General features: G+C 41.8%; 1 protein-coding gene across 8 annotated transcripts in view; it reads left to right on the top strand.

The window, feature by feature from the left end:
- sorbs2a (sorbin and SH3 domain containing 2a) overlaps nucleotides 1–23,301 on the top strand; it is a 51,146-nt gene extending 27,845 nt beyond the window's left edge. For 3 of the 8 annotated variants that reach the window (XM_076884778.1, XM_076884777.1, XM_076884776.1), the window contains 17 exons: nucleotides 72–186; nucleotides 1,815–1,886; nucleotides 6,558–6,614; nucleotides 7,434–7,483; nucleotides 9,366–9,541; nucleotides 9,980–11,812; nucleotides 13,266–13,342; nucleotides 13,576–13,673; nucleotides 14,062–14,176; nucleotides 14,287–14,415; nucleotides 15,001–15,195; nucleotides 15,843–16,883; nucleotides 17,635–18,096; nucleotides 18,565–18,645; nucleotides 18,964–19,001; nucleotides 20,211–20,317; nucleotides 21,696–23,301. In XM_076884778.1, coding sequence (XP_076740893.1) covers nucleotides 72–186; nucleotides 1,815–1,886; nucleotides 6,558–6,614; nucleotides 7,434–7,483; nucleotides 9,366–9,541; nucleotides 9,980–11,812; nucleotides 13,266–13,342; nucleotides 13,576–13,673; nucleotides 14,062–14,176; nucleotides 14,287–14,415; nucleotides 15,001–15,195; nucleotides 15,843–16,883; nucleotides 17,635–18,096; nucleotides 18,565–18,645; nucleotides 18,964–19,001; nucleotides 20,211–20,317; nucleotides 21,696–21,757 — 4,708 coding nt within the window. In that variant the 3' untranslated portion in view covers nucleotides 21,758–23,301. The remainder of the gene's footprint in view (nucleotides 1–71; nucleotides 187–1,814; nucleotides 1,887–6,557; nucleotides 6,615–7,433; nucleotides 7,484–9,365; nucleotides 9,542–9,979; nucleotides 11,813–13,265; nucleotides 13,343–13,575; nucleotides 13,674–14,061; nucleotides 14,177–14,286; nucleotides 14,416–15,000; nucleotides 15,196–15,842; nucleotides 16,884–17,634; nucleotides 18,097–18,564; nucleotides 18,646–18,963; nucleotides 19,002–20,210; nucleotides 20,318–21,695) is intronic. The other 5 variants (XM_076884781.1, XM_023153971.3, XM_076884782.1 and 2 more) reach the window with 5 other exon arrangements.
- The last annotated feature ends 517 nt before the right edge of the window (nucleotides 23,302–23,818 follow it).

The raw sequence follows: 23,818 nt of genomic DNA, 5'->3' as shown, positions 1-23,818 counted from the left end.
TCTTTATTTTAATGTCAGTTATCTCAAGCGTTTTTTTCTGAAAAAGCATGTGTTTGTTTCTCTCACACCAGCAATGAATGGGGTCCTCCAGACCGAAAAGTGGACACGCGAAAGTACCGCGCAGAGCCCAAGAGTATTTTTGAGTACGAGCCTGGGAAGTCCTCTATCTTGGAGCATGAAAGACCAGTGAGTAATTATTTTTTTTTTTTTTTTAAATACTGAAATTCCCACCCCTCTTAAAATATGCAGAGAAATGCCTCCCTGTTTATCTTCACCCTGGCATCGTGTGAGAACATCAAGTGATTTCCTCACAGTGTTTCTTGGTATCGTTTGGTAGAAGATTAAATAATTCAGTCACTGCTCAGGCTGTTTTTAGAGTGAAAAAATAGTCACAAGCAAGAGCGCCTTTTTTTTTTTTTTTTTTTTTTTTTTTTTTTTTGAAACTTGCTAGTCTGGTAGACAGACATTAGTATGTCATTATATTGTTGGCTTTCACATGGCTCTTCTTCTGTCAGAGACAATGTGGGCGTTAAAAGCTTCCAGTGCTTACATCCGCTAGCGACAGTACTCAGTGTTAATGTTTGTGTGGGGTGAAGGACAAAGCAGATAGCAGGAAAAAAATGCAAAAACTGACTGTGTTGACAGGCGGGACTGAAAAAAATAGTATTTGAGATTAGGACGGAATAATGAATAATGTGTTATAAATGAGTTGTGTTTGCAAAAAAAAAATGGCTGTTTCGCAGATGTTTTATGTGATGACTGCTGAGAGTGCTTCCAGGGCAATAATGCATGAGTCACTTCCTGATAGACAGAGGTAATAAAGGAGAAAGGTGTAGAAGGACCCACGCTGTCTAATGTGCTGCTCGGTATAATTTTTTTTCTCCATTAACCAAAGTAAAAAAGTGTCACCCCTAAAACAACCTGTATGTTGATGACGCACTCGTTTGGGTAATTATGGCCTTTAAGAGGCAAAAAATGTTTTTCTGTTACTCTTGTTCTTTAGATGTGTGTGTGCAAGTGTCCCTAATGCATTTGTGTGATTGGCAGTCTCTGCTCCAGGCTTCTGTTTTGTTTTTTTTTCCAGGGTGACTCATCCATCTGAAAGCTGAATTTCCTTTTAAGCCAGAGATGTAGCACTACAACACCTACAAAACATCTCCTGGCAGTTTTTCATTTGGCATGAAAACTCAATTTTATGTGGGATTGGGGTTAGAAAGAGCAGACAGCGTGGTAAAACACACAATGCCATCTCTACAGTTCAAGTAACAGTAAATGGAAACAAATCAAACAAGCTGACCTTTTATTAAAATGTGTCTTAAAAGGCATCAAGACATACAAGAAAACTAAGGCAACTAAAACATTAATATGGACATCATTTTAAAACATGAAAAACATCTAAATGTTGTCTTTTTTCATTCACAAACATTCACTTCTGAGTGGTTCATGGTGCTGTTTGTGTTTGATGTTTATAGACTGTATAAATGCATACAGCAGCACAAAAGCGTAGTCAGTTACAGTTATTATTTACATGTTTAGCCTGAGCCCTTTTTGGATTGTGGCAGTTTGTTGCTCTAGACTGACTGACCACTGTACTGTAGGAGTGAAACTTGAGCTGTAAATGGGCTCTGCTGCAACACTTTTGTTTCCATGGGCAAGCCTTCATCCTGGTTCATCCTGTGCCCATCTCCCTTTGCCACCTGTGCCCATTCCTAACCACGAGGACCATGTCTCTCTTTGTATGTGACTTCTTTCCACACTTCCTTTCTCCTGTCTTTCTTCTACTTCCTCTCTCTGTCACTGTCATGCTTTCCCAGACCTATGATGACATAGATTTAGAGAACGAGCCTTGGTATAAGTTCTTTTCCGAGCTGGAGTTTGGGCGGCCGGTAAGTCAGGGCCTAGCTACTCCTTTAAACACAACTCTGTCATAGGCATACACCCACTATCTCCACTCCACCCGGGACTTTTTTTTATGTCTGTGCTATTAGACTGGGTGGGGCTAGTTGTTTGGGCATGTGATACTTGTTTGGTGCTTGTTTGGTGCCCCCTTCCTTACCCCCAAAACACCTTTGTGACAAACTGCGGTTTATCTCTCTGCTGCTGGGTTTTTGGTTCTTTGACTAGCAGGCACTAAAATGCTCACACGTGAACCTCGACACTTTTGTTTCAGTTGGTTCATTTCTGCATCTTGTTCAAAAATAAGCAGGAAATGGTTTAAAGGCAGTGGCCTCCAAACGTTTGAGATAACTTGAGGTCATGAACAGTCAAAACATTAATAAAAAAGATGCAGTAGCAGAGATTCGACTGATATTTACTTTTTGCTCTAAACTCTTTCTTAAATAATTTGTGTAATTTTGTTCAGTATCTATCATACAGTTCTTTGCGAAAGTCTTTAGCCACTTCTAAATTCTTCATATTTAGCATCTAAGAAGCCAGACTTTCTTGTAATTTCTTTAGTTCTCTGGGCTTTCTGAAGTTTTTCTTTGGACATTGGCTGCTTTTTCAATCTGCTTTTTCATTCCAGTCATTCTGCCTCACCATTTTCAGAAGAATGTGTTTTTGTTAGCTAAGCCTCACAACGCTGACCTATGAATCATTCAAGCATGAAACAGGCTCCTAAGTCAAGGAATGAATCAGTGTTGTCTCTACACATACAGTGGGGCAAAAAAGTATTTAGTCAGCCACCGATTGTGCAAGTTCCCCCACTTAAAATGATGACAGAGGTCAGTAATTTGCACCAGAGGTACACTTCAACTGTGAGAGACAGAATGTGAAAAAAAAATCCATGAATCCACATGGTAGGATTTGTAAAGAATTTATTCGTAAATTAGGGTGGAAAATAAGTATTTGGTCACCTCAAACAAGGAAAATCTCTGGCTCTCACAGACCTGTAACGTCTTCTGTAAGAAGCTTTTCTGTCCCCCACTCGTTACCTGTATGAATGGCACCTGTTTGAACTCATCATCTGTATAAAAGACACCTGTCCACAGCCTCAAACAGTCAGACTCCAAACTCTGCCATGGCCAAGACCAAAGAGATGATGAGATGAGATGAGATAGCCTTTATTTGTCAGTTGCAGGTCTTTTGCCCACAACCGAGATGACAGACCTTGCCAACCATACATACAATACAAACATCACATTGGGGAGACAGGTCAGGCCAGGTAGCGAGGAAAAAAAACATTGAAATGTACAACACAAAAGGATAATACAGGAATGCACAGGTATCAACTCACAATAACACAATAAACACAGACAAGCAACATGGGAAAGAGTTCCAGTGTGTACATCTGATCTGGGACCGCTACAATCTTTCGACTGCGCCTCCAGCTGACCCGATGTCCACATCATGGGGGAGGTAAGCGTTGGAGGTGGCGTTGGAGCCGGGGTAGGGAGGGTGTTGCGTCAGTGAGTGCTTATCAGTATCAGTATATGTATGTGTGTGCGTGTCCATAGTTCAGCTGAGACAGTGTCCTTCGCCCTGCCAGAGCTTTCGAAGGACACCAGGAAAAGTATTGTAGACCTGCACCAGACTGGGAAGAGTGAATCTACAATAGGCAAGCAGCTTGGTGTGAAAAAATCAACTGTGGGAGCAATCATCAGAAAATGGAAGACATACAAGACCACTGATAATCTCCCTCGATCTGGGGCTCCACGCAAGATCTCATCCCGTGGGGTCAAAATGATCATGAGAACGGTGAGCAAAGATCCCAGAACCACACGGGGGGACCTGGTGAATGACCTGCAGAGAGCTGGGACCAAAGTAACAAAGGTCACCATCAGTAACACACTACAACGGCAGGGAATCAAATCCCGCAGTGCCAGACGTGTTCCGCTGCTGAAGCCAGTGCATGTCCAGGCCCGTCTGAAGTTTGCCAGAGAGCACATGGATGATACAGCAGAGGATTGGGAGAATGTCATGTGGTCAGATGAAACCAAAGTAGAACTTTTTGGTATAAACTCAACTCGTCGTGTTTGGAGGAAGAAGAATACTGAGTTGCATCCCAAGAACACCATACCTACTGTGAAGCATGGGGGTGGAAACATCATGCTATGGGGCTGTTTTTCTGCCAAGGGGACAGGATGACTGATCCGTGTTAAGGACAGAATGAATGGGGCCATGTATCGTGAGATTTTGAGCCAAAACCTCCTTCCATCAGTGAGAACTTTGAAGATGAAACGAGGCTGGGTCTTCCAACATGACAATGATCCAAAACACACCGCCCGGGCAACAAAGGAGTGTAAGAAGCATTTGAAAGTCCTGGAGTGGCCTAGCCAGTCTCCAGACCTCAACCCCATAGAAAATCTGTGGCGGGAGTTGAAAGTCCGTGTTGCTCGGCGACAGCCCCAAAACATCACTGCTCTCGAGAAGATCTGCATGGAGGAATGGGCCAAAATACCAGCTACTGTGTGTGCAAACCTGGTAAAGACCTATAGTAAACGTTTGACCTCTGTTATTGCCAACAAAGGTTATGTTACAAAGTATTGAGTTGTATTTTTGTTATTGACCAAATACTTATTTTCCACCCTGATTTACGAATAAATTCTTTACAAATCCTACCATGTGGATTCATGGATTATTTTTTTTTCACATTCTGTCTCTCACAGTTGAAGTGTACCTCTGGTGCAAATTACTGACCTCTGTCATCATTTTAGGTGGGGGAACTTGCACAATCGGTGGCTGACTAAATACTTTTTTGCCCCACTGTATGACAACTTGGCAAAGAAGCAGTTTTAAATATTACCTTTAGGCACTTTGTTACTAGCAGCCTGTCACAAAAAACACATAATTTGTTCCCATTTCTTTAGCTAAATCCATGAAAATAGTTGACAGGCATAACATACTATTGTTGTAAAACTTGGTGTGCAGTGTGAGTTTTAAAAATTTCTAGGAAACTGGACAAGTTGGGGACAAAATAAGAAATGACCTAAGAAGGCATAAAAAAATGGTTACAGCTAAAAGTCATGTCCTCGAGAAGTAGGAAAAAATCAGTAAAGACCTGACAAGACCTAAGAGATGCAGCTAATCCTTCAGCTGATTGGCAGCAGGCTTTATAATCATGTATCTGAATTTGAAACTTTTTGTTCACAAATTGTAATCAGTATGTACAGAGGAGGTCTAGAGAGAGGTACAACAGTGTCTGCAGCCATCTATAAAACACAGTGGAGGCACTGTCATGGTTTGGGGCATTTCAGCCTGTGGTATTGGGAGAAAGCGTCTGGTGGCTTAATTTTTCAGCATGATAATGACCTCAAAAGCAATGCCAATGCTGTAAAGCATACCTAGGAAGTAAAACACTATCAGTTATGTATTGGCCTTCCCAGAGCCGGGACATTAATATTAATGAAGCCTTGTGGTATCATCTTGACAGAGAACAAAACAAAAGGCAGAAACACTGAAAAAAGAGCTGCAGCCTGGAGAACTATTGCTGAAGTCTACTTAAAGAAATGACAAGAAAGCTGCCTGAGAGAGTTCAGACTGTGGTGAAGAACATAAAGAATAAGAATGGCTCAAGACTTTTGCGTAGTACTGTACATGCCAGTATTTATTTGTCAATCTGCCTTTACATACCCTGTTTATTCATTTGATCCTTGCAGTACTATGAGGGAACTCTCTGCATACTTTGAAGCTAAATGCTTTAGTGCCCTCTGATGGATGTAAGTGGTAATAATGTCATAGTGACTTGAAACAGAGATCGCCTCCAGTCATAAATGTGGGATCAAATTACCCACAACCTGTCTGATTTACAAAGTGTCACATGGACATGCCTCTGTCCATGCCAGCGCATGACATCAGGTGTTGACTTGCTGGGCTTATTCGAAATGTTCAGGTGAAAATTTCACATTCAGATCTAGCATGACTTTCTGTCTTCTCACAGTCATGTTTAGCTGTTTTGTGAGATTTCTACCTGCAATGTTTTCACTGTTTCACATCATTCAATAAGCCCTTAGAGTGTAGACATTTTATCTGACTGATACGGCCACGGTCAGAACCACACACTGTGTTCAGTTTTCGATTGAGGCGATAAGTCACAGCATTTGATTGTGCAAGTCCTTGCACTCTCAAAGAAACACAATGTCGTAGCTTGTGCTTCACTTTGCTTTTTGCTTACAGCTTGTTCTTACACTCTGCATGTGTGTGTGGTAAATAGGCACAGTTGCGTGTGTTGGTGTGGTTTATAGACTGGTGTAGTAGGCCTGCGTTGTTTTAGCCTCGACAATCTGCAGTTTAAGGGAAAAAACTAATAAATAGAATACATTAGAAAGTGTATATCAAAGAACGTGTGTGATGAATAGATATATGTAGGTGTGTGTCAATGTGTTGGTGTAAGTGCACAAGTGTCTGATACAAGCAAATCACATGTGCTGTGGTTGTCTGTGGTTACTCAGATTCTCTAACAGGTGTCACTCTCTCCACATGTTTTTTTTTTTTTTTGTTTGTTTCCCCCCCATGATGTCACCACCGCTTCTCCTCCTTCACCTCCTCCATCTTCACCTTCTTATTCCTCCTCCTCTTCTCCTCCCCTTCCTGCTCACTGCTGCTGCTTGGGGCTCAAGCCTCCTAAAAAACGGCTGGATTATAATCCAGACATCTCCGCTCGCCAGCGCATTGAGGTAATCTCACATTCACAAGTGTTCCAGTAGTGTTAATTGTACCATTTCTAACCCGTTACAGCAATCAGGATCTCGATTGCTAAGACATATTTAAGATACGACTGCTAAAAATGAATGTACTGTGAGTTTAAATTAAAATGCTAGCCATTTACTAAAATTTGAGTGGGTTGTTTTGTGAAGGCTGTTGAACATTTGAAGCTTTGAAGTGCTGGTTCACGTCATTCTTTTTTATCAGCCTTTGGTAACATTACAGTATGAGCTCAAAACTTTAGAAAACCAATAGATGCTTCAGACATAAGTGTCCACCCATCATTTTTCTCAATCCAATTCAGTCTAGTTCATGATCATGGGGGTTGGGGACTTGCACCTACCCAAGTCATCATAGGGTAATCACACATTTATCCCAGTATAAATGTGATTGCAATCGATGCTGTTGATTTCCCTACTTTTGTCATCAGCGTTGAACACTCTATACCACTAAGACCCATTCCAGCTGATCCATGCCAGTTTTTGCAGGGTAACATTTGCCCCCCTGAGCTGAACCTCCATAACACCCTTCAGTGCATCACCTTTTCCATCATCCTTCAGAGCAGCACGACAGAGACCAGAAATTTGTCTTCGGTATGTGTGCACCAGCAGGGCCTCTTCTTGGTCAGGTGTGCCATGTGGAACCAGCATCCATTGCGCCTTACGCTGGGGGAGTGTTTTGAGTGTGGCACAGCAACAACCGCATGCAGGCTGTGTATTGTAAGCTGCTCTGCCTCAAGTCTTTGTTCCTGCGGGGCTCACTTTTCTCTTTTGTTGTCTGCCCTATTCCAGACATCCCTCCACATCACTCCTGCTGACAAGGCTCCAGAGAGACCTGCAAGGTAACTGCTGCTTCTTTTATTTTCCTCTGCATCACCCTCATCCCCTCTTCCCCCTCCCCCATCCTTTCACCAGCAGCTGTCCGTGTTGTGATTCAGCTCAGTAGAAAAACTAAGGTCTTTCTCATATTGTCGCTCGCACAAACATCTCGTGCGTGTGCAGTAAATGATGACTTGTGAAGTCTTAATTTTGCTTTTGTCACTGATGGTAGGGCGCTTTGCCTCGTTTTTTTTTTTTTTCACGAGCTGAGCCAGAATAAATGAACCCAGCAAACCTATTGATGCTGCTCTTCACCTCCTGTCCTTCCCTCAACCCCCATTCCTCCCCTCATCCCACTCCCTTTCATCAATGGCCTGCTTATTCAGATGCATTATACTCTGTGAAGAGAGAGGGCAGAGCGGGGATGTGATGAATAGGCCGGGTCATTTATTTAACTGTCCTGAACAGAAAGCCCCCTTGGATTTTTAACATTTAAAACTCAAGTTACTTTATTCCCTTTGTTTTGTTTTTGGATTTAAGTATAATCTGGTACTTTGTATGATGATCTTAGATATACTAGAAATGTATTCAAGGTTTTCATATTGATCATAGTGATTTTAACATTCTCTCAATATATAAAACCTATAAAGTATTCTATGTAAAGTCAAAGGAGCTTGCAAAGAAAAGCGTCTGGACTTCTTTAAGTTGCTTGAAGACGTTTCACTACTCATCCGAGAAGCTTCTTCAGTGGCCTTCTTCGGGCCTTCTTCTTCTTAAAGTCAGCAAAGAGGCACAGAAAAGAAGACCAGACACCAGCGAGGGAGGATAAGAAGGACAGACGCAACAACATTGTCATCCCCTATGTAGCCGGTGTATCAGAAAAACTCAGGAGAGTTTTCTCCAAGCATGACACCCCGGTGCATTTCAGACCCAGTAACACGCTCAGACAAAAACTGGTTCACCCGAAAGACAAAACGCCAAAACACAGACTTAACAATGTGGTGTATGCTGTACAGTGCAGCGAGGAATGCTCAGACCTCTACATTGGAGAGACCAAACAGCCACTTCACAAGCACATGGCACAACACAGAAGAGCCACCTCCACAGGACAAGACTCAGCAGTCCATCTGCATCTTAAGGATAAAGGTCACTCTTTCGAGGATGCCAATGTTCACATTTTGGACAGAGAGGACAGATGGTTTGAAAGAGGAGTGAAAGAAGCCATCTATGTCCACTGTGAGCGACCATCTTTGAACAGAGGCGGGGGTTTACGACACCAACTCTCTGCCATCTATAATCCAGTTTTGAGATCCCTTCCCAGACGCCTTAACGCCCACTCACATCCTGGGCCATCTGACTTCAGGAATTCGCATGATAAGGTGGGGCCAGGTTTCACAATGAACACACCCGAAACTCTGGCTGATTGGGACCCACACCCAGTCTCACACCTTGGCTCAGGCGATTAGAGGATCATCAGGGGGTCCTTTTGTCCCTCTGTGGGGGGTTACTCCCACTAGTTTTATATCTGGGACTCTCCACCATTTGACCTTAGAACTGAAGAAGCTTCTCGGATGAGAGGTGAAACGTCTTCAAGCAACTTAAAGAAGTCCAGACACTTTTCTTTGCAAGCTCCTTTGACTATGATGACCTGGATGACTGAGAACCTTCACAGACATATTCTATGTAAATTTAACATCTCCTTTTGTCAGTAGCATCATTTCTTACAAAAGAGGTTATTTCTTAAAACTACTGGGTTACTTTTAATTTATTTATTTTTTGCCTGTTGTCAATTCAACTACTCATGACTTTGGTAAATAAACAGTGCTCCCACAGGAGATTTATAGTGTCTGTATTCGCCTTCTGCAAACTGGATTCACTGACTGTTTGGCCCATTCTTTATTGTAGTGCTGCCAGTGACTACAGGAAGAGAAGGAAGTCTGAGCCGTCAAGCTCCCAAGTGAATGCTCCATCTCAGAGCCGAGCTGCAACTTCCCCTAAACCAGTGGATGCCTACAGACCCAGCAGCAGCCTAAAGAAACCCGTCATTCGTTCCTCACCATCCTCACCCTCCAGAGCCAAAGGTAGCCACGCTTTCACAGATGAAGCTTCTTTCACTTCTGGGTATTTCATGAAAAGAGATATTTTTTTGTATTTTGCTGTTTGGCAAATCCAGAAGAAAGTTACCATTACTGTTTAGCCACCAAAGGCTCACCCTAGGTCAGGTTGTGTTTGTTTTCCCTTCTTTTCCCAACACATGCATGTGAACTGTGCTTATATGATTTTGTTGGGTTTTTTGCAATATGATGCCTTTCTGGTATAAACCTTAAAGTTCACTGATTGGTGGAAGTCTGAAGGAAAAAAAAAAAGAACATCAAGTCATCTGTTTTTTCCATCCATTCTTCTCTCCTGTTTATTCTCCCTCTCCCCAGCTCTTCTACTGTTTTGCTGGGTATTATTTCTTAACTTGCTTTCCTCCTTCTTCTCTCTCACCACGCTGCTCTCTATTGGACATCTAAAAGGTGGGGACGCATGCAGCATGTATTCAAACAGTTTGACCTCTCCAGGTCCTTATCAGCAGCCCTTTGTTCCCCCAGTCCCATCTGACCCTCTCAATTCAAATGAGGATGGCAGCCAAGATGGCAGCTCTTCCTCCAAACAGTCTGTCTGTTGTAAGAACAGCTGGCAGACAAAACGCCAGAATGCTGAGACGTGGAGCAGTGCAGAGGAAGCGCCAGCTTCTCCTGCCAAGCTAAAGTCACGCAGTTGTGATGACCTACTCAACGATGGGCGTTCTAGCTCGGGTGGACGAAATGCTACCCGCTCAGAGAGTGCTGGGTCACTGGTATGCGATGGAAATCTCTCCACAGTATCATCATCTACTCGTTCATTACCCCGTCTCCATCGACGACGAGCACACGACTCGCCGGGCTTTCTCCAGCTCTATCGAAAGATGCACCAGATCGACAGAGCTCAGCTAATTCCATCTGAAGTCATCCGGTCGGTCCGTGCGCGCATCCTGGATCTAGAGCGTCAGCCTCATCTGCTTCGGCATCGCCTCTCTCCTTGGACACCCTCCTGGGGTGTGGAAGTGCCACGTGATATGGTGCCAAACCGCATTTCTGAATATGAGCGTCTTATTCAGAAATCCAAATCCATGCCTAACTTGGGTGATGGCGAGGTGCCTTCAGGCACCACCACACCAGGTGGCTCATCATCTCGAGCTAGCAGTGGTGGTGGTGTCACACCCAGTTATCCAAAACGCCGTTTTTCAATAGAGTCTTTACTGGAAGAAGACAACAATGGAAACAGTGGAACAGTACCTCAAACCATGGATCACTTACACCGACCTCGTAGCCCCCCTGAGGGACAGCCTCGTGTTGGACCAGACCCCGGGCGTGGACGGTCCTTCCCCGCTCCTCCTGTTCTCCAAGGCCCCCAAGCCAACCCAGACTATTCTGACAGTGAACAAGACGCTGTTGCCTCTGACCTCAGTGACTTCATTCAGGTTGAAGGCTCGTCATTTTGCAGTGAGAGTGACTTTGACCATTGCTCACTAACCTCCTCTGAGAGCCTATACGGCTCTTCCACCCTCCACCACCATCACCACCACCTCCGTCACCACCACCACCATCACCACCATCATCCTGGTCACCAGAGTCTTGGTCAGAGCCAAGGCTACCAACACCGCCATCTCATCAGCACCTGCAAAGGCCGCTGCCCGGCTTCATATACCCGTTTCACAACCATGATACGTCATGAGCGGGAACGCGCGCGACAGGAGCACCAGAGACCTTCACAGCAGACCCGCAGCAGCCATTCCCAAAACCAGAGCTCACAATCCCAGCAATCGATGTCCAAGCTGGCCTTCCTGGTCAGTCCAGTGCCTTTCCGCAGGAAAAAGGGCTCACCACCTACCTCTAGAAGATGCAGTGGGGGCGGAGGTCGAGGTAGCAGACCCAAGTCTAAACAGGCAATTTACGAAGCGCTAGATGCAGCTTTGAGAGACATATATGAGCACATTCAAGCAGAGAGAGGCCACAGAAACCCTCGGGCACCTGATGATAGCATCCTGAGAAGAATCTTGGCAGAACTGCTGCCAAATGTGCCAGAACGCAGCTCCTCGTTGCGGGGAAGGAGGGGGTGTTGGCACGGCGGTCACTCCTCTGCATCGTTGTACCCAGACAGTAGCCCCACTGGGTATGCCTCATATAGAGGAGAGCCCTCAACACCACGGTTACAGTCACCACGGATACAGTCACCAATCAGTGCCTGTTATGGACGACAGTTGGAGACCTCAAACAACAATGATTATGGAGAGGAGCAGGGCAATGGAAATGGTCTCTGTTACTCAGGTGGAAATAACACACATGTAACACCTCAGATACACACTACACTTCGCAGTCACTTGACATGAGTGTCGTTTCACAACAAATACATGCATGCATACAAGCATAAATACACGAAGGCACATATACATCCACTTACATTTATCTCAGTGTCTCTTTCAGTTTTGTCTGCACTCGTTGCCCAGTTCTCCTCATTGATCTGCCGACACTTCCATTACCATGCTTTTCTGTTTAATTGTATGGCATTGATTAAGACCCATTTACTGTAAATTCTCGAGACAAATCTGGCTATTTGTTTATTTTGTTAAGTTAATGTGAGTGAAGCTTCCTGCTATTTTTTTAGTAAAATAAGAGGACAGTGCTTCTGCTTTAATTTGAAACACTGCACAGAATGTGGAGTTTTATTGGCAGATCCTCAATGAACAGATGAAGAAAACAGTGGAGAAGCTGAACTATTACAGTGAAATAGTACAAAAGTACAGTGAGGGATACAAATAACATGGTCCAAGTATAATAAGTCTGTTTTAGCACTGATGAAAAGGGTTTGAAACAGGAGAGGGATTGTTTCAAATGCTGGCTTTGTTTTCTGCAATTTTGGAAGACAGATATTTGAGAATTTACAGTATATTGCTCTGTAATCCTGTCTCAAAGATGTAATATTTCTTTACACCTTACTTTTAGGCTCCTAATGAACGAGTCATTAACTGGATTTTGGAGTTTGGCTATACAAAGAATTGAATTCTCTCACCAGAAGCCGAGGTTTACGTGTAGACTTGAATTTATAGTTGGGTTTAGGCAGTGTCTAAACCTCAAATCACAAAACAGAACAGGATGTGTAGTTACTTCAGGTGGATATTGATCAAACACTTTTGTTTTAAATGTGTTGTCAGTGAATGTGTTCAAAAAATCTACTTTCATGTTCAGAGTAAGAAATAATAATCTGGTTACAGTTTCCTTCAAACCGTATTTGTTATTTCAGTTTATTTGTAAAGAAATATAACTTCTAAGAGACAAGGTTGATGTTAGGGCTAAATTGTTGTGAATGTTCCTTTTTTTTTTTTTTAATGCATTTTGTTTTTCTTGTATCATTTGTCTGTTTCAAACATTTATTTATAGTTATCGCATTATTACCAGGTCATTTTCTTTCCCGTAATCCTTTTGATCCTACGTTTTTGTTGTTTGCCATATTTTTTTGCTCTGTATTCCCCGTGTTTCATTTTGTTTTCCGGGTATTTTGTAGCATCGCATGTGTCTATTTGTGCTGTTGTCCAATCACCTTGTTTTCTCCAATGAAAAACAAATAAAACACACCTGTTTATGACCCAAGCTTCCATTCCCTCATTTACCTGTTTGAGTGGCATCATCACTGTTTCCCAGATCACACTTTGTATTGTAGGTGATGTGGCATGTTCGCTTAGTAACTCCTGTGAACCTTTTCATGTGTCTCTGCTAATCACAGACCAGGACATCTCCAGGAGTTCCACACTGGATGGACGCCACACACCCCAGAACAGAAGACCCACTCCTGACAGAGAGGTACAACATTGGAACTGGTGGTGCACTTAACACATTTATACACGGTGCATTTCTCTCAAATAACATGTAATCAATGTGCTCAAAAGGGTAACGTCTTTGTCTTTAATTTCCCAGTTCTGTAGCACATTGATATTTATATTTATTCTTAAAAATTCAAAATAATTATGTTACATACGTGTTTCATATACCTGGTAATGCTTGTGGGCTTTCTTTCTCTCACTCCACTCTTTTAGGTCTCCCATAAACAGATGACACAACTTATTCTGTTCTCTCTCCTCCATCAGAAACAACCTGCAAGAGCCATTTATGATTTTAAGGCACAAACGAGCAAGTGAGTACAACAAGCTTAGAGTGCACGCGTGAGAGAGCCGAGTCTAAGAACGCAGACATCTAACTGCACGTCAGCAAACTCAATGTCCTTTATTTACATTTTGTAGTTGTAATATTGCTTTCATGTATACCAGTATAACACCTTACCACCATAATCTGATGGGGGGTTTTTTTCTTTTAGATGTATGCATGAATAAAGCTGCTTTCTGCATTGCTGTCTCTTATTATTTTGCTCTTATTACTTATATTATTTTGCTTTCCTGGCTGACATTTTGTCACCGATGCTCGTGCTGCAGAAGTCGCCGTGTCTTGTTCAGCTGCTATGTTATGTCCATGCAGTGGATGAAAGATGCATGCAGAGGCCCTTCACTCATAAAACTGTGTTACAGGGAGCTGACATTTAAAAAGGGTGATGCAGTGAACATCATCAGGCAGATAGATAACAACTGGTATGAAGGAGAACACCGTGGGCGAGTGGGAATATTCCCTATAGCATATGTAGAGGTAAGTCGGCTGCTGATTTCTGGTCTGAATATGGCTTGGTTGTATTTGAATATGCATCTCCTCCAACATGACACGCATACAGGTTTACACCATTTTTCACACATTTACAGAAGATGCCATCTTCAGAGAAGCAGCAGCCAATCCGTCCTCCTCCTCCAGCACATGTCAGAGAGATTGGAGAGGCAGTGGCCCGCTACAACTTTAACGCTGATACTAACGTGGAGTTGTCACTGAGAAAGGTATTTCAACTTAAAGCATGTTTATAATGTTTTTGTCATTGATTTAAATATTTGAAGTGCTGGCTTTTGCAGTTATATCTAAAGGTAAAGATGTTACTAAATTGTAGTAAAAAAAAATGCAGTCCTCTGAAGAACTAAATTCCCGGTATTCTCTGTTCCATAGGAAGGAACTTCTAATCAAATGCAGTTTGATAAAGCAGACATATTGTATAAATTCCTCTATTCATATCAGATTTGAGGCCTAAAGCTAGGCCAAAACTGAGCCATGCAACAGGACAATGATCTCAAGCACAGCAGCAAATTTATAACATAAAGGCTGAAAAAGAAAAGAATCGATGTGTTACAATGATTGAGTCAAAAGCAAGAAAGTGCATAATGATATGCGCATAAATTGATGACAAAGAACTGAAGCAACGCCGTTAAGAAGAGTGGGACAAAATGATGTAAAATGACATGGGGAAAAAAGCCACATTGTGGTTTAAGTAAGTGTGAGAGGACCTGCTGTGGGGTCCTGTTCATTCCACCGTTCCTGATTTGCAGCTAAGTGCCTTGTTTGTGTGTTGTTGGTGTGTCTGATGTGTGCAGGGTGAGAGAGTGATTGTGATAAGGCAGGTGGATCAGAATTGGTATGAGGGGAAAATCCCAGACACAACCAAACAGGGGATCTTTCCTGTGTCCTACGTTGACCTTGTCAAGCGATCTCCATCCAAAAGCTCCGCCCATCACATAGATCCACATGGTTACCCCAGCAACAGGACACCAAGCTCCACACCCGTCAAGGTAAGAGAGTCTAGAGCCTGCTTACTCGTCAAGCCACAAAAAACAATAGAGCAACTTCAGATCAGATTTGTGCCTTGAAGATATTGATTAAATTATACTTGAACTTGGCTTTTATTATTTATTTTATCAAAGTTATAAGTAATCAGAGCCTAATTATTGTTAAATTACATTGTTACTGTTTAAAATCACGTGTTTGTGTGATGGTCTCTTTATTTCCTGTTTTATGCAGTTTTCCTCACAGTTGTATGGGATGTATGTATAGTCAAAGTTTATTACAGAGGACACTGTTTATTTTCAAATGCGCTCTATAAATAAACTTTACTTGACTGTATGACAGTGCAATAATGTAAATAATGCATCTCTTTCAGGGGCTTCATAAATTCATTAAGATGTGATTTTGGGGGGTATTTCTTCATCTTAAAAAAAGCTGTTGGTTATCAACTTGCACCCCAAATAAAAAGAAAATAAAGATCCAAAACTTCCCTCTGGTGTAACGGTAGTCTAGTAATTAGTGAATACTTTAACTATAGTAAGTCTTCTGTTCTACCTTGAAGAGTCAAAACGTACATAAAAACACACAGCACGTCTCTGTTCTAGTTTCATAAATCACCCACTGTTCCTTCTTTTTTTGCTTTATTTTCATGGAGCCTTTCTATCATCCACCTCCACCACCCACCACCCACAAACCCCCCTCCCCTCACCCCTCTTTGAGAAGCCTTGACCTGCAAGCCATCACCACCGAGTGGCTGTCCCTCACAGTGGAGCCGTCAGCATCCACTCAAGCTCGCTCCCTCACGAACACCCCTCTGCCGCCCACACCGCCTCCTCTCCCCTCTGACCTTGCATCTCTCCTAAAGGCTCAAGAGCCCAAAGCACTCTCATCTGCACAGCCACAAAAAAGTTTCACCTTGTCATCCCTAGCAACCACAGCCTGCAAAGAATTTTCCAGAACGCCCACTTTTAAAGACGCAAACCTCAGTTTAGGTCACACCACAGCTGTCTCACCCATCTCCCCCCCTACTCCTCCTCCTCCAGACCCCCATTTCTCATTAACCTCTCCACTGCCTGACTCTTCATTTCAATATAACTGTGGCAGAGGACTGCATATCACTGAGGAAGACTCAAACTTAGGAATTACTACGCCTGAGGTTTTATCAGAGCCGATAAAATCAGCCACACCTCCTGCACAAGAGCACAAATCCACAGTACGAGTAAACAAAAGCAGGGAAACCCCAGACACTAAACTGCAAGTCAAAGACCCTTATGATGAGCTGTTGTGCATGTTTTTGGATGGTTCCAGCAGCACAGATGATGGTGATGTTTTGAGATCATCTCCAGTAGATTCTTCAGCAGCTAAGCTGACCAAAACGTCCCAAAGCAGGCTCTTCCCATTAAAAGCGGAAGAATCCCATCAGTCGGACGTAAAGCCCCCAGCGGTCACTCCTGCAAGCAACTCAACAGGCAGCTTTCAGTTAGCAGTGCAGCTTCACAAGCCTGTAACAATGGAGCCCCTATGTGTTTCGTGGGGAGAGCAGTCAAAAAATGTGAATGGGCAACGTTTTGACTCACATAGACCACCGTCAGTACAAGCAAAGGAATACACTGAGTTGTTCATTGAAGAAGACGATGAAGCTAGAAGTGAGAAAGAGCAGGATGTTAGAGTTTTAAATCAGATGCACAGCCCACAGGTACAGCATGGTGTGCACTACATCTGTTGAGTTTGGAAATGCTATAGGGCCTTAGAAGGGACATTGAGGAATTAAGTTAATATACTGTATGATGTCATTCCCCGCCAAAATTAGCAAGTGTGTCCCATCGTCCTTTTTTTATGTTTTGTTTTGTTTTCTCCCATCTCCTGCTGCGCGACTGCAAAATGCTGAGGCGCATAGTGCGTATAAGTCGCTAGCACTATGCTGACTCATTAACTGCAGAGCTCCAAACCTCTTCTGGCATTAACATCAGCATAGAAACTGTTCACCAGGAGCTTCTTGGCATTGGTTTCCATGGCCGAGCAGCTCCTGTAGGTGCAGTACACCCAGGGTTGTTTTTTTTTTTGTTTGTTTGTTTTTTTGGGGTGGGGGGGTGTATTTAGTGTTCAAGAGGCACTTGAGTTCTCTTTCCAGTTTTTTTAAAAATTGTGTTATTTTTGGCATCTGATTTAAAAAATAATACATTATTTTTATTATTGTTATCTAGTCTAGTCTAGGGCGCATTATAGACTTGTGTTCTTATTTCCATTCAACACTGATCACAAGATTTTTTGGAAACATCTCATACTCAGTGGATATATATATATATATATATATATATATATATATATATATATATATATTAATTATACTTTCCTCCATGTCCCGTCTGGGGTTTAGTAAATCACAAACAGAACAGCTCATCCCGTGATTACACTTGAGTATTCACATGTGTGTCTTTACCCCGTAGGCTGAAGTGTCTCCATCTACTCAGTTTCCCCACAATGGTCCCTCCTCCCCCTCCACACCACCCCCTGTGACCTCCCTGCTTTCCACTTCTTTTTCCTCTGCTTGCCCTTCATCCTCTTTCTCCCACACACAACAGCAGCACAATCGTAGTATCGTCCCTTCCTGTGACCATGCCTCCCCTCGTCCTCCGTCCCTTCCTCAGCTCACAACGTCACTGCTGCCTCCAATTTCTCCATCTGTCTCACCACCTCCCCTCCACTTCCCTCCAGACGATCCCTCTCAGCGGTCTGTCTCTCACCCCTCAAGCTCTCCTTTTCTTTCTAGTCCGGTCACGACATGTCCCATCTCAGAGCCAAATTTTCCCCTTCCTCCCGCTAACATTGCCCCTCCACCCTCCACTCAGCGCTGTCCCCCCACTGCCCCAACTGTACCACATCAAGGACGTAGGTCGCCTAAGGTGAAGGTAAAGCTGGCATGTAACGAGTATGCCGTTGATTTGTGGTGATGAGGATGATAAGAACTCTCATAATAGTGTATTTCTCTAACTACTAAGACGTGAACTGAATTGAGAAGTAACTGATTGGTTATATATATCAAAGATTAATTACAATTTATAATCAGATTTATAGATGCAATGCAAGCAGTACTGTTAGTTTCAGGCACTAATTCTCATTATATTAACATGTAAGTACCCAGCTGATGATTTTAGAGGCAGCAGAATACATGCTTGAATAACTGTTAATAGAGTTGTGAGCTGTAACTGTACTGTGTTGTGATTAGGAGGCTTTTTATTGGCATCAGCATGTTGATGATGTTTTACAGCATGTCTTTAGACTCTCTGTCTGTGTGCAGAGCTCAGAGTCGAGGTTGCTGTTGGTTACTGTTAAAGATTATAGGTGTGTTGCTTCTGGTCTTTCTGCCTGTTAAGCAGGATCCAATTGTTGGTGGTAAACCCCCTCGTAGCCCCATCTTGTCCCGGAGGTCCTATCTGTCACCCGTTAGAGGTCGAAGGGTAGGGGGGCATGTCTTCATTCAACCATGCTCATAGTGCACTCCTGTCTCTGTGCAGGAGGGAGATGTTGGGAATAACCATATCATTCATGACTGATAACGTGCTACAGTATGCTTTTTTTGGTTCATTTCTTTTTGTTCTTTTGTCATATGATGATTTATAATTTCACTTTGTGAGAAGATAAAAATCAAAAGTATCTTAGAGCAAAAAAACTTGCTAAAATCTTTTCTCCTCAAACACTAAACAAAAGCTCCACAAATGGCAAAACACAAATTTGTGTTAATCATTTGTGTTTCTCTCTTTGTCTCTAAAACTCAGCGGTCAGTACAAGATGCACTCCACGGTGGAGGAGACCCGTAAGTAGTATGATTTTAATTTTTTTTTGAATTGCTATTAACATCTTTCTCTGTGCTTTAAAAGGCGTGTGTGTGTGTGTGTGTGTGTGTGTGTGTGTGTGTGTGTGTGGCATTAACTGTAATCAAAACAACTGCACCCATCCAGTTTAAATTAGCTGTACTTAACTGCAGTGTTGGTCAAGTTACTTGAAAAAAGTAATCAGTAACTAATTACTGATTACTTCGACAAAAAAGTAATCCCGTTACTTTACTGATTACTTATTTTCAAAAGTAATTAATTACTTAGTTACTTAGTTACTTTTTAAAAACCCGATTTACAACCTGAATAGGTGATAAAGCGATAGATCTTTCAGCCCAATTCTACTTTTTCTGCATAATCCATCATACAAAATGTAATCAAATGGAAAAGTCTCTTTTTTAAACTTGTTTTATCAGTTTTAATCTTTTAACTTTATGCATCAAGCAAAAATTTAATTATATGCAACATTCTCTGAGTTGAATTAGTTTAACATTTAAACCTATTTTTGACACATTCCAGCACATAAAATAAAAAATAATTTGTGTTTACACTCACTCTTTCAAATAGATGCAAGTAAAACACAGCAGGAAATAAATAAAGTCAAAGACTCAGCGGTCCTGTTGCTCTATTTTCACCTGTAAAGCAGGACTGCGGTAGGCGGAGGTTTACCCTGGTGCAGGTGTGCCGCGGTCAGTTGAAGAATCCGCGACTTTCTCTGCGAGTTTCCCATTACGTCGTAGCTACTCGGTGCTTGCTTGGAAGTTTTGGGGGTTTTTTTCGCTGTAAAAAGAATTTTTCTTCCCACGCACGATGGACACTAATGTTTTTGTCACTTTTTATGGAATCAAACTCAAAGTAAGGTCAGTACTTCCACGCTTTAAACGCTGCACGCTCATACTCTCTCCCACAATCGATATACGATCCATTGTTGATCTGCACACAGCTGTTGTCACTAACGGCACACTCGCTTACGTCACTGTCGTGAGACATTCTCGCAAAAAATCACGGTTTTAGTAACGCAGCGTTCCTACGGGAAAGTAACTGTAATCTAATTACCGTTTTTGCAATAGTAATCCCTTACTTTACTCGTTACTTGAAAAAAGTAATCAGATTACGCGTTACTGCCCATCTCTGCTTAATAGTGAAGAAATACTTGCCAAAGAATAAAAATCAAATCTTTTCCAACCCAGGTACCAGGCGCTGTACAACTACATGCCTCGCAATGAGGATGAGCTGGAGCTGCGGGAGGGAGACGTCGTTGATGTGATGGAGAAGTGCGATGATGGCTGGTTTGTTGGTAAGATGAACAGGCATCAGCCAACAAAAGTAATAGAGATAGAAATACAAAATGCATTGAGCCAAACACATGATGAACTAAAAGTGAGTTTATCACTATATAAGTGTATAAAGTAGTAGAATTATATTGTTACACTTGCCTGCCTCTTCTATAAATGTATAAAATCCAATCATCCAGTCACATGGCAGCATCTCAATGAATTTAGGCATGTAGTAATGATCAGGAGGACCTGATGAAAATGTACAGGATTTTCCCAAATAACCATCTCTGCAGAACAGCCTGAAAAATAGAAAATGGCCAGACTGTTTCCAACTAATAGGAGGTCAGCAGTAACTAAAATAACCACTCATTATAATCAAGTTATGCAGAAGAGCATCTCTGAATACAAAGAGCAGCAGAAGACCATACAGGGACCCACTCCTGTGAACTAAAAACAGGAAACCGATGCTACCATTTACATGGGCTCAGAAAAATTGGACATCAGAAGATTGAAAAAATGATTTCTGCTGCAGCATGCAGGTTGTTGATGTCATTGTGCCAATGTGGATTGGAATCTCTGAGGAATGTTTCCACAGCACTTTGTTCAATCTGTGGCACAAAGAATTAAGGAAGTACCAGCAAGACGTCGATAATTGTCATAATAAATGAAGCAGAAATGAGCGCACTGACTGAATAAGCAGGAAGAATGCAGAAAATAAATACAGTCAATGTTTAACTTGATAATGACTCCAATAAAGTGCTGAACTACTTTCAGTTAAATTAGGAATTTGATAACTCTGTCCACCACTGTATATATCAAAAAAATCGATATAATTTTATAGATACTCACAAAAATCACAGAATTTACCTCAAGGAACTTTTACACTTTATACAGTGCATTTTGTGCTTTTGTTTGTTATTTTTTCCTGTTGTGTTTGTGCTGGTTTCTAGCTTTTTAACCATTACTAATGTATGAGTTAAAGGTTTAGTCAGTTACAATGGACCGAATGGACCATGAAATTAATGTGATTTGAGAACACCAACTTTGGACCCCCTCCTTAATTTAATGTCTAAAGTCAGGGTGTAAAGACAAACACGACCTAAAACCTTCTAAAAAATAGAGGAAAACTAAAGCATAAAAATGTAGAAAAACTAGACACACCACTAGATGTCAGTGTGGCTTCAGCACTGACTGTGGGAGAAGACAAAACAACCATATCCCTCACAGCTGAGCACAGATTAAGTGTCATTTCTTTGTTTTTCAAAAATGAAACTTGCTTAAATGTTGGTGTAGTTCTGAATCTCCACAGTTGGCAGATTTCTAGACTACAGCTGACATTTGTGCCATAGTCGTGTTTCAGCCCTGACAGTTTCCTTTCATTGTTCTGTGTTTGTGAAGGGACCTCTCGAAGGAGCAAGTTGTTTGGAACCTTCCCAGGAAACTACGTGAAGCAGCTATAATGATTCCAAACTCCCGCTGACCCCGCCCCTTTCTATGACCCGTTCATCGCCCTCCTCAGCACAGCACCCGCAGGACATCAACAAAGACCTGCAGCACACGTTTGTGTTTGCGTGTATGTGTGTGGCTTGTCAGCTTCACACAGACAAAATACTTAGCTCTAACTAGCCATCTTTAATGGAAGACTTCTATAAAGTAATAACGCATTTTTTAAACTTATCTTTTTACCCTTATTTTTCTATTATGGAGAACCGAAGATTTGTGCTGCACCCAGTGACCTTTGACTTTTGACAATAACGGAAGTATATCTGCAGTGATGCTTTCCTTTCTTTTTCAGTTGTTTAAGGACATTAAGATCACCAAGAATACCTTTTTTTTTCTCCAGTAACTCAAAATTTAAATCACTTATAGTTAACTTCAGTGTTTATTTACAGATGTCTCCACAAAGATTTAGTGCAGAGAGTGTTAAAGGAAAGCAGTATTGTGTCAGAGGCCAGATGTGTTTTGGCAAATTAGGAGCCAACGTGTTGCATCATCATGCCAGGTAAAAGGATGGTTCAGCAAATGTTTTTTTGTTTTACTTTGGGGGATATTATTTAATAAAATGAACAATAAGTTTAAATACTGCAGACGTGAAGAAAAACACTATCACAGACTTAGCTCCAGATTAGTAAACACGTTGTTGCTGTTCAGTTATTTTCACGTTAGAATTGAAGCACTTTTACTGAACTTGATCACAAACAATCTCTTTGGTTTCTTTTTTTAACCTCACTTCAGATTTTACACAGCAGAGGTCATTTTGACTGCGCCTGGCTTCGGGGGAGAGGAGTGTGTTGAAAGTGTATGCAGAAAGGTTACTGACCTTTTTTTAGGTATTATATTTATTAGAAGACGAAGGCTGGTCTCACTGTGTTATACGATGATTTTTAGAAAGAACGGAGCACCACATTGTTTTTTTTGGGATTTTTTTTAAGCATATTTTAACAGTACCTAACTTACATTTGAATGATTGTTATTTTATGGTCATCATTATTCAAAGTCCAGGTTCTGAGTGATTACAGAAAAACAAAAACACAATGGTTAATGGGCTAAAAAGAACTTACTGTTGTTTTATGATGAATTTATTTAAGTCAGATACAGGACGGGAATTTTGAAAACCTTTGGAAATCACAGAACTGCTGTTGGATCTTTTATAGCTGTTGTCAGAGTGAGTGGGTAGTGTGTCATTACTCATGTTTGTACTGTTGTGAAATGATTGGCAATTTCCATCTTAGCGTGTCGTTCTCAGTAACTGATCTCTGTTTTGTTTTCTTCACAAAGAATGGACACTGACAACAAAACGATGTAAAAGCACCTTAAAATATTTTATCATTCACTGTCCTTCACGTCACTCTCTGTCATTCACCATTTCAGCCGGCGTGAGTTCACTGTGTGCGAGTGTGAGCGTGTCGTGTTTTTGTAAGCCTTTTTTTGTTTTTGTATGTGAGCTGTAAAATGGCCAACATCCACTTGCTTTATAAAGTCGGCTTTTTCTCATCCACCATCACGTTTGGTTTCCTCTTTCTTTCCATTTCGCATCATCAGTGGTGCTAACCCGCATTCTTCTGAGAACGTCTCGTGTAGCCGGGCTCGTAGGATTTTCTTTGCTCCAGTTCGTCGTTTTTACGTTGGTGGGGTATTTAAAGTGAATTTACTGTAGGTAGACCGAGTAGAGTTGGTGATCGCTGCCTTAAATCCAGCTCACTAATTTAATAGCCATGTATATGTAAACCTGTGATGCAAAAACAAAAAGAATAATTTATGCATATGTAGTTTAGAAAGTGTATGAAAGTGTGCAGAGAACATACAAAGTGTTCAGTGTTTAAACGTTAGGCCCTCTGCCTGCCTTTGATACAAGCGTAAGAACAAATTCGAAGCAAGGAGATGAATTTGATTGCTGATATGTTTATACGTGTATGAAGGTGTAAATCTTATGTTATTCATGTTATTATTGAACTCAATGCACACTCTTGGACCTGAGTATTTCTTGTAGGACTTGTTGGATGATTTTAAGGGGCTGTATT

Source organism: Maylandia zebra, linkage group LG6, assembly GCF_041146795.1.
Source record: "Maylandia zebra isolate NMK-2024a linkage group LG6, Mzebra_GT3a, whole genome shotgun sequence".
Classification (NCBI taxonomy): Eukaryota; Metazoa; Chordata; class Actinopteri; order Cichliformes; family Cichlidae; genus Maylandia; species Maylandia zebra.
Note: the sequence above shows the minus strand (reverse complement) of the source record. Positions and strands in the feature narration are given on the sequence as shown.